Source organism: Solanum tuberosum, unplaced genomic scaffold (assembly GCF_000226075.1).
Source record: "Solanum tuberosum cultivar DM 1-3 516 R44 unplaced genomic scaffold, SolTub_3.0 scf00173, whole genome shotgun sequence".
In the NCBI taxonomy this organism is placed as follows: domain Eukaryota; kingdom Viridiplantae; phylum Streptophyta; class Magnoliopsida; order Solanales; family Solanaceae; genus Solanum; species Solanum tuberosum.
The window spans coordinates 1,186,138-1,197,118 of record NW_006239104.1 but is presented as its reverse complement, the minus strand read 5'-3'; the positions used below and the strand labels follow the sequence as shown (position 1 = coordinate 1,197,118).

Sequence of the window (10,981 nt, the reverse complement as noted above, 5' to 3'; positions counted from 1 at the left end):
CTTTTTGCAACGAAACAAAACTCTCTTAGAAATGCATATCGCTTCATAACTTCAGATATAGTTTGCTTGTTTATATAAACTTGATCCTCGGCCACCAAAGAGTGTTGAGGATTTGAAATTATTTCAGTTCCTTGTGATTCTTCAATGTAACATTCCGAAATTGGTTCCATGTTAGTCAAACATAGTGTGTTGGATCCCATAATATGTTGACGTGTTGTTTGGACATTTGTTTGGTACTCAATGGATTCCATAGCTTTGTCCACACATGTCACACATAAAGGATATTTTGAAAAGAAATCTGAATTGCATTTCTTTTGATCTAAATAAACTTGCACTCCCGTATCGTTATGTATCTTCATTGGTGGAGATAGACCACTCACGAAATACCTTAGTTCCAAATGATAAATTGTTGTGTCCACTCCTAATTGTGAAGATATAGCTGTAAGCAAGCCTTCGTATTTGGTGGTTGGATCATACATAACTCCTTCAATATTGTAATCCACGTAATTGCCTGTTTAAAATAACAAATTCTTTGTTAATATTAAAAGGAACTTTCAGAATTACCTACTACAGTCATCAACTTATTTAGATTTGTTTATACATTGATTTTCGTTGGTATATAAGCCATTTATTGAAATACCAAAGTATTTACCAAAATTTTAACCATTTAATTATCTTAAAAAAACAGTCAAAGAAATACCAAATTATTTACCAATATTTTAACCATATAATAAACGTAAAAAAAACAGTCAAAGATTACATACCCTTAAACCAATTTATAAAATTTATGATTTTATCAGGTTACCATCAGTAAATGTACGAACTATTTTGCATATTATTATTTACACCAATTCACATACTTAAAATTCACTAAAATATGTACCATAAGTTTATTACGAGGTTCTAATTATATACCATAGATTGTCAAACTTGTAGTTTTTGACACCACCAATTACACCAAATTATTTATAACTACACTCACTTTAATATACGTTCATAAGTAAGATACTATAAGTTGACCAAACAATACACCAAATCATGCATCAGGCTATTTGTTTTGGTGTCAGCTATTAGTGACAATTATACCAGATCAAATACTTAAACAAATACAGAAATACATATTGAAAACTTATTGATATAAAATATTTGCTACCATACGGAACACATCATACCAATTAAACATAAACTTTAACAAAAAATAAATTTTACACATCAGTGTACAACAAAATCATACGAAATTGTTGAAATTACACCAAAAATTTGGACGATCCCGAACATCAACCAAATTGTATGAATTAATTTTACACCAAAATTGACAAAATAAATAAAACGAATAACTACCAAAAAGTACAAAATAGATATTTGTGAAAAATCAAATTCAACCACAAAATATAAAATCATGAGAATTATTTTTTATATAATTACCTGCTGAGTCCCATCGCCCGTTGTGTTGAATTAGAATTGAGAAAATTATTGGTATGCATTTTTTTCAATAATCGTTCTTTGTTTTGGCCCGATTTTTTTAAGTCAGAGAAAGGAGTTTATGTTTTTTGGTAGGAAACCTCTATTTATGGGAGATAATATATAGCATATTTGAATAAATTAGGGAAGGTAAAATTATTGGAGAAATTAATGGGAAGTGGGATAAGCATGGCTGATTTGGAAAATCTTTTTTTTTTTTTAATTTAAAATTCTACTTTTGAAAAAAAAAAGTATTGCTATGTTGGTGTAAATACAATTGTTAATTTGTATACTTAAAAAATCCGCCCTAATTATTGGTTCATCTTCTCGGTCATATGATCAAAAAACGCAAATTTAACGTGAGAAGATTGACCGTACTAAGTGAGAGGATTATATTAAAGACTCTACAACTTATGTTCAATTTTATTTTTTATTAAATTAAAGTTTGATCAATAAATGTTTTTTTTAAATAACTTTGTAATAGTATATTATGTGATTTATAAGCTTTTGCATATTTAGTAAGATTGTATAAAAATTGGGACAATTTTAATAGTTTTACAATTTATGAGTTTTTTATGTTCATAAGAAAACATATAACATAAAAAGTCCAAATTGCATGACCAAACAAATTTCAATTTTGTCTCATGATTTCATATCGTAGGGTCAAACGGACCCGTAATTTCATGTAAATTTAATATAGATTTTTAATTTCTACATATTTAAAAATTATATAGAAAAGTATTATAATTAACAATTCAAAATATCTAAAAGAAATTATATGTAAAAATAATTATAAAAAAGTTATCTGTTTAAGTCACCAAATAATAATTGTGGAACATATATATAGTTTATATATTCTATAAAAAAATATGGTATCAATTCCCAAATTTACCTGACTGTTATTTTATGAGACTGTGGGACTGGGCATACCACTTTATATATTAATCTAAAAATGAGGGTTTAAATCTCAATATTACAATCCTTAGGTATCAAAGTGATACTCTATCTATCCTTTCAAAAGCCTAATACCTCTCCGATACTTGCTCTCTTAATCGCCGCCGGAGGTCCACACCCGCCGGATTCCCGGACGTTTTCTCCGGCTAACTCTATTGCGGCCATCCAAGGTCAAGCCCAGTTTTTTCTTGTGCTTATTGTCTTTTTGGAAGCTTACTTTTTGTTCTGATTGGGTAAAAACTGCCTTTGGTCTTGTAAAATTATATATCTGGAGTAGTACCCTGTTGCTCTCCTTTTCGTCTTCCTCAGACTCACTTCATCATCGCTGACTTTGTTAGACACCACCGGAAAAGATAGTCTACAGAATTCGCCCCAGCATACCTCTGACAGTTCTCTACCCAAACGTTGTTGCCATATTACCAAGTTTCTCCGAGTTTTCAACGGCTACTGGTAAGTTTTTTTTGGGATAAATCCCCGTCCTTAAATACTAAAGTCATCGAATTTTACTATGCAATTGCTTTTTCAACATCTTATTGTTCTTTTCCCAATTTGCTAGGGCTAAAACTGGTTTCGGGATTTCTTACCAGGGTTGTTCGTACAGTCTGCAATTGCTACTACCATCGATTCGTCAACTCAATGTCAGTCACTCCAAAATAGTTTGCTTTATCAAATCCAATACTCATCTTTCTTTATTAATATTTGTATTGATAGATTCCGTTTATACTTTGATTGCTCATTTTGCGGAGTCTGATAATTCCCCTGCATACGCCCATGAATTTGAATTATTCGAACTAATGGCCTTCTGGATACATAATAGAAAACCATTCACTTTAATTACCTTCAGTATAGACGATAAAAGATTGTCTTTTAGGGAAAAAGAGAAAAAACCTCCATCTCCTGTTCTAATGTCGTCTTCTTCTTCTTTAGTGGATGTGACGTGATTACAAGTAGAATTGGAAATATTGAGCTAGCCTAAAGAGAAAATGAATTGAGAATTGCCCTTGAGCAACTTTGTGTATTGATATAGAAAACACTGATTGAGAAAAGAGGGAGATGTTTGTATTGATTTACTTTCTGAATGATTACAATTGACAGGAACTAACTACATATATGAAATCTACACAATTGAAAAGAATAGGAAAAGAACTTCCAGAAAACTGTTATAACTAACTCTTAAGTGTTTTAACAACCTAAAAGGACCTCTCACGTGCAGCTCACATGAGGCTTATAACTACAACTAACTAACTTCTACAATCCAAATTGAGGAGGACACATTAGGATCATATCAACTACCCTCCCCTTGAGACAATCCTTGTACTCAAGGATTGAAGTGAGGGAACTGCTGACCAAAAGAGGAATAGTCCTCCCAAGTCCTGTCCTTATCAGCAGTACTAAACCATTGATCAGAAGCTGAGGAGTAGCCTTTTCATGCTTCTAGATCGATCTTCTATCCAACCCTACTTCAGGCTCCAAAAGGACAGGACCAACTTCAGTTTGAACAACATGCAGGGTCGCAAAAGCAATGTGAGATCCTAACTTTCTTTTCAACTGAGAAATGTGAAAATTGGGGTGGATCTTGGAGGCAATGGACAACTCTTAAGTGTAAGCAGTAGCTCCGACCCCGGCTAAGATCTTAAAGGGTCCCAAAAACATGGATAAAAGCTTCTGATAAGCATGATACCTTAAGGATAATATCCCGTAGGACTTTAATTTGACATAGACCCAATCACCAACACTACAGGATCTGTCAGTCCTCCCCTTATCAGCCAACAACTTCATTTTACTCTAGGATCTCTCAAGGTGGAACTTAATGTTCCTTAATGTGGCTTCTCTTGGCCTCAACCTCCTATCAACCAAATCCAGTTAGGAATCAAATGCCATGTAAGGAAGCAATGAGGATGGCTTCTGGCCATAAACTGCTTCATAGAAGGTCATATGTATAGAGGCGTGGTAAGAAGTATTATACCAAAATTCATCTAAGGATTACCATTGTTGCCACTCCTTAGGTATCTCAAAGGTCATGCACCTTAGGTAACTTTCTGAGTATCTATTGACCATCTCAGTTTGATCATATATTGATATCAGTCGGAGATAATTGGTTAAGCTTGCTTTTATATAATTCTGTCATTGCATCGCCTTTAAAATTGGTGTTTCTCATGATCATTAGTGATAAGTTTATATGTGGTGAGCACCCATGATACAGGTCATTAGTAAAGATGCCCGTCGAAATGATTCATGTTCCTTTTCTTAATTTGCATGTTTTATTTTAATTTTACCCTTTTTGTCTTTCCTCTGTTCATCGTCTACAACACACCTGAGATCTTCTCACCTAGGAATACATACTTACTTTTTTATCACAAGGTAAAGTGACTGCCTTTCACTAGCACATTTGGTTCTTCTCTCTTGCAGCTAGGGACGAACCCCCATAGAGCTGAGTGGGTGTATGAGCACCCATGGCCTTTTAAATTGTGGATCTGCCGTTGTTTTCAAGCTACACTTTTTCATGTCATAGATAGGTTGTTGTAGAGAGCATGACTGGCCTTTCTGTTGTGGAGTGAAAAGACAAAGTTATTGCACAAAAGAAAATACCTTTTGTTTTATTCTCAACAATAAAAAAAAAGCTTATTGTTTTCCTCTCAGGTGTAATGAAGCAGCAAAATTTCACATTTTTGCTGCCCATTAGACAATTGGTAATATATGTAGTGAGTCTGGACTTAAGCAAATGCTGTATTATTTTAAGGAAGTTCTTCAAAAACTTATTCTATATGATTGTCTTAACGTTTGAGTGTGATTCTGGCAGTAAATTGGTATGTACACTGTGCAGAGGATAATTTCCAGTGTAACATATTCAGTGATGCACTTGTTAACTTGTTACAGCTATGCACTTGTTCACACTAAAAAATTATTAGTGTATGAAGCTTTAGTTGTGCATAACATATTTAGTTATGCACCTGTTAACTTGCTTCTAAGTCATGCCTGAAACCTGTTGTTTGTGTTCTTTTTTATCCCAAGTGCGGTCACTATGTAATTTGGAAGTGGAATTAGAGCTTCCATCTTTTTCTTCTGGTAAAAGCTTCAGTTGTGCATAATGTATACTGTTATACACTTGTACACTTGCTTCTCATTCATACCTGAAACTTCTTTGTTCTTTTTTATCGTACCTGTTCCTGTATAATTGGGAAGTGAAATTAGAGTTTCCATCTTCTTCTTCTTGATATGTCTTCTTTTATCTATAGAAGATTGATAGTTGTGCATAATATACACACTTGTATACTTGCTTCTCATTCACACCTGAAACTTTTTATTTGTCTTTTTGATCCCAAGTGCTGTCACTACATTGTTTGGAAATGTAATTAGAGTTTCCATATGACCTTATTGTTGCATTTTGGTGTTTGCAGGTTGTTGATTGATCTTACAGAATTCCCTTGCTTGATCTTCGTTTTCCCTTTTCTTTAGATTTTAAACTATCTTGAGCACTGTATGAGCTAGGCTTCTAATCTCATACTAAATAATTTTGGAATCTCATCTGCCGGCTTCCCATTCCGGCTCCTCTCTCATAGTATACCCTCTTCTGCTGGAAGAATAAAAAAGTAGTGCTTTTTCTGAGACAATCTGTTGTTTCTTTCATGGTAAGAATATAACAAGGTGTGTAGAATTCCATATGGTTGTGAGTCAACTCAACTTCTTTTGACCTAAACAGAAGAGGAGCATAACTAGAATTTAAATACTATGCGTTTGAGTCCGGAATTTTACCATAAATCCACTCGATTTTCTGGATTTCAAAACTATTATTTGTACTTATTTAGTGAATTTTTAAAAGTATATACAAATTTTGAGCTGAAGTTACTCTATGAACCCGTATCACAGGCACTGCATCTGCCTCTGAAAAGGGAGTCACGAAGGGGTTTGACAGATTCTCGGGAATTTGGGATATTTTTTGTCTTGAGTGTTGGATGCGCTCATGGGCATGGGCTTCTGAGTTGGCTCAATGGGTGTTGGAGTTGGTATTGTCTGGCTGAATTGGCTCAAACGTGTCATCTATGTGTGAACTTTTGTGGACGATGGTGAATTGCAGCTAAGATTCTTTTGCTGAGGTGGAGAAGAAGGGAAAATATGATATGGAAGGGTAACAATGAGGGTACTTTTGTTGCCAATTTCTGGCGGAGGAAAAAGCTAACCAACAGTTTGATAGTTTAGGGAAAAATTTGTATTATAGCCGCCTCACTTAGATAACTAATATTAAAGGTAAATTTTACGGAGTGGTGGTTAGGTCAAGTGGCAAACTATGTTGTATGGGGCGTAGTGTTGGCCAGTTAAGAACTGTCATGTTCTAAAAGTGAAACTTGCGAGAATGCGTGGATGTGTGGGCGTATTAGGAGAGATAAGATTAGGAATGAATATATTTGGGACAAGGTGGAAGGGGACAAGATGAGCGAAGCGAGATTGAGATGGTTCGAGCATGTGAAAAGGAGATGCGCAGATTCCCATCAATAGGATTGATGAATACCGATAAGTTTTAGGGAGAGTATTAGACAGGACATGATATGACACATCTTGAGCTTAATAGGATATGACCTAAGATAGGAGGATATGAGGTAGATGGTTAGTAAGTAGTTTAGTGTTGTCTTGCTTTCTAGATTGGTGCTCCGTACATGTTTCTCCTTCCATACCAGTAGTAGCAACATTATTCTCGTAGTTTCTTGTCCTGCGATTTTTGTTACTACATGTTTCTTGTGCTTCGATTATCACATTATTTGGCTATTGTTGCTCTTTCTGTTTTTTGAATGCCATGTGAAGTTTTCCATATCATTTGCTATGTCCTCCTTACTTCTGTATTTTTTCTCCAAACTGCTTTGATATGCATTGTTGAGGGTCTTCCGAAAGTAATTTCTCTACCTCAGGGTAGGGGAAAGGTCTGCGTACACTCTTACCTCCCTAGACCCACTATGGGATTACACTGGGTATGTTGTTGTTGTTGCCTTACAACCTATGACCTTGGTAATTCTTGAAGTTGTGGCTAATTCTTGCATCAATATTCCTGTTTGGATCTTCTCCTGTTTATAATCTTTAATAGTTATTAGTAATAATATACATGAAGCTTATTGAAGTTCTGTTCACAAATGGTTTTTCTATTATGTTATTTAATTCCACGTGTCCTTTTTTAACTTTTCCAAGCCAAATCATTTGTTACCCTATCTATAATATCAATGAACTTGGGAATAGAACCAGTGACAGGATCTACACTAATAGAACTTGTTAACTGCTGAATGGTACCTTTATCAATCTATTGATGTGTCATTGGTTAAGTCTCTCCTTAGCTAGCTAAAATCTATCTTGAAAAGTTTATGATTGTCAATTATTTCAGTTTGTAGTTTTAATCTTATAGTTTGTCTGATGCAGTTGGTTTGAATTTGTTGCACAGTTCAAAGTCCGGGGTAGAAAATGGATATTGAAGTTGATCATTATGCTGCTTTGGGTTTACCCTCTGGTGAGGAAGGGGCCCAACTTTCTGAGAAAGACATATCTAAAGCCTATAAGAAGAAAGCATTAGAGTTGCATCCAGACAAGAGGCGTGATGACCCAAATGCTCACTTGAACTTTCAAAAGCTGAAAACTTCATACGAGATTCTCAAGGATGAGAAAGCTAGGAAGCTATTTGATGATCTACTTCGTGTGAAACGTGAGAAGATCCAACGCCAATCACAACACGATTCAAAGCGTAGAAAGATGATGTCAGATCTCGATGCAAGAGAGCGTGCTGCTTTTTCACCTGATGCAAGTGTTCTAGCTCGAGATGAGGAGGAACGAATTGCTAGAAAACTTAAGGAGGAAATTGCTCGAATTCGTGCAATGCATTCAAAGAAAGTGTTTACTCCTATAGATCCTTTACAGAAAGAGGCACATGCTAGAGCTAAGGAGAGTAGTACAGAAGGCAATGGGAGTAGTGTAGACAGGGAAAAGGTGCTTAAGGTATCTTGGGAGAAGATCGGTGAAGACTATACTGCCCAAAGACTAAGAGAGTTGTTTAGTGAGTTTGGTGAGGTTGAAGATGTAGTAATCAAGAGTTCTAAGAAGAAAGGCTCTGCTCTTGTTGTCATGTCATCTAAAGACGCAGCTGTGAGTACTTTATGAAATTGAGTACTATTCTTGATTAATATAAGGAAATTGAGTGTTGATTTTAATTGATCATCTCTACTGTTTGGAATACATCAGTAACGTTTTTTTCCCTTTTTTAGAGAGCTTCTTGTGGAAATGTCTTGGGGGATCTATCAAATCCTCTCTTAATTGTGCCTCTCCAACCTCCAATGCCATCTCCGTTTCCTAACGCTGAGAAAAATGGAGAATCTGAGGGCCCGAGTTTGAGTAATCTTGTAGGTGCTGGATACCAGAAATTTGAAGACTCAGTATTGGAAAAAATGAGGAAGGTATGAACTGCTTTAAACTGTTGTTTTACATTCTGATATATCCTTTTATACAGTGCTGTAGATTGTAATGAATTCGCAAATAGGTCTATTCTATCTGAATTTGTTGTCTTTTTTTTTTTACCTCAAGTTGAAATCCTTCTGAATATGTATCTATGGTTGAAAAGAACTCAAAGTTAATCTTATTAAGAGTAGTAATTGCATCTGTAACTATGAGGAGAACCTTTTATGTAAAAAGGGTTATAAAAAAAATTGTAAAGAGTTTTTGAAGTTATGCCTGTGCGCCTCCAGCAGAAGTTGTTTGTTTGTTTGTGACTTAAAATATTAGGGAAGTTTTCTGGGTAGGGATCTTAAATTCTATTTAAAAAAAGTAGTATGTATGAATGTTTTCTGCTGAGGAAATCTGATAGGGCTTGACTTTGCTAAGTGATAGAAGGAAGTATTATTTCAGTAGGGTTGTTTTAACTGCTAAATTGCTGCATAGTCTTTAGGAAAATCTGATTCTGCTACTAGTTGCTACTGAGACTAGACTGCAGGAAAGCTTGATGGATGACTTCTATTAACTTTTCTATTTTGTCAGCAAGTGAGGTTATAATCAAATTAGGTAGTATAACCTGTCCATTTACTGCTCTTTTGACTTTCTACATTCAACCACACAAGATGATGTTATTGGAGAAATGAATTGATTTCTTTCAAAAAAAAAAAGAAAAAAGAATGTGCTTTGCTAGTATGTTCGGAGGGTCGAGAGGTGCATGAATGGAGTGGAACACAACCAAATCAGCGAGAAGCCATCAATTGGGTTTCATCTTTTACATATATTACCTAATTTTGAGGTCAGATACAACTTCGCTGGTGCTCTGAAAGAAAATATCCATGCTTGTACTGAAAAATGGAAGGGAAAAGAAAGGAGGACAGATTGAGTTGATTTGAGGAGTTAAAAGAGTTTCTCGTTTCACTTCTCCTTTGTGGAATTGTTACTGTTATTGTTACAAACTGCTCCATTTTACTCATCTCTCCTTACCTTTATAGTTTAGAAAGAAATTTTTCAGTACGTCGTTGTCCATCCTAAAAGTATTTTTTTAAGGAACTTCCTTACATATACGGTTTCAACTTATCACAGGCTGCTCAAAGGAAGAAATAGCATGCAGAAGCTTCATCCTGTTCAAGTGCTGAGATGATGGCATCTCTAGGTTGCCACAGATAAAGAAGAAGACAGAATTTAATAGTAATTCTTTTATCTTGTTTCATATATTTCTTGCATATTTTACACAGTATGGGGGTGTCATTCCAGTTCTGACGGATAGTTCCTTGTAATCATATAAGATTGATTTCTAGAAAGTTAAATTTCTTTTTGCTGGTCTCTCTGAAGCAGGTTCGTTGTCTGACATGTACTTCTGGCACAAGATAGGGCAGAGGAGAGATTCATCTAAATTGTTCAATGCCTGGTATTCTGTACATGGTGTTTGCAATATGAATCACTCGAGTGTGCCATGGATTCATTTATATTTTTCAGAAAACTTGCAATATGCCAAGATGATGGATACATACTAAAGTGGGGTGTTTAAGTCATCATTGTATTGTATATTAGACAGCTTTTGGATTCTGCTATGTGTTTAGCAGTGTTGTGTAGGTGGATCATCGCCACTTATTCTTTTTTAGTTCGATGAAAATGATTTCTTGATCTGCCTACGCTAGCAAAATGACTCCTCTCTTTCAGGTTTACTGCCTATAAATTATTATTCTTTCAATAACTAAGAATATGCAACATTACCACTTTGAATGCTTTGAGTCCTTTTTGTAGCCTCAAAGTCTTATATTGAGGTCACTAACGCTCATAAATTTTTTCAATAAGAAAAGAGGAATCCTTTCTGCACGTTTGTTATTTGACAAATATAACGATTTCAATATATAGAAATGTTACAAGTCCTATGTAACATCAAGATACTGGTTCTCTAGTTTATCTACTTTTCTTCTCCCTTGTGAAAAGGTAAGTATTTCAGAGTCAAGTAGGTTTCAGAAGAAAGGAAAGCAGTAGATCTCCAGCTTTAAAATGGAGATGCACTTTTTAACTTTACAAAACTAGAACGGCTCGGAAAAGAAAGACTTCCCTTCACGTATGAAAATGCCCTCCAAAGTGGTGCGGC

The 10,981-nt window shown here is 35.0% G+C and overlaps 1 protein-coding gene across 6 annotated transcripts; it reads left to right on the top strand.

Moving 5' to 3' along the window:
• Positions 1-2,443: 2,443 nt before the first annotated feature.
• Positions 2,444-10,531, top strand: LOC102590794 (dnaJ homolog subfamily C member 17). Of its 6 annotated transcripts, none has more exons than XM_015311965.1 (7): positions 2,444-2,585; positions 2,754-2,865; positions 2,972-3,053; positions 7,816-8,532; positions 8,652-8,840; positions 9,958-10,062; positions 10,210-10,526. In XM_015311965.1, the coding sequence occupies exons 4-6, from the start codon at positions 7,858-7,860 to the stop codon at positions 9,976-9,978; spliced, it is 885 nt and encodes a 294-aa protein (XP_015167451.1). In that variant the 5' UTR covers positions 2,444-2,585; positions 2,754-2,865; positions 2,972-3,053; positions 7,816-7,857; the 3' UTR covers positions 9,979-10,062; positions 10,210-10,526. The 6 variants fall into 6 exon arrangements, with proteins under 6 accessions (XP_015167451.1, XP_015167450.1, XP_015167449.1 ...); XM_015311964.1 differs by having other exon boundaries at positions 2,444-2,648; XM_015311963.1 differs by having other exon boundaries at positions 2,444-2,865; positions 10,207-10,531.
• Positions 10,532-10,981: the final 450 nt, after the last annotated feature.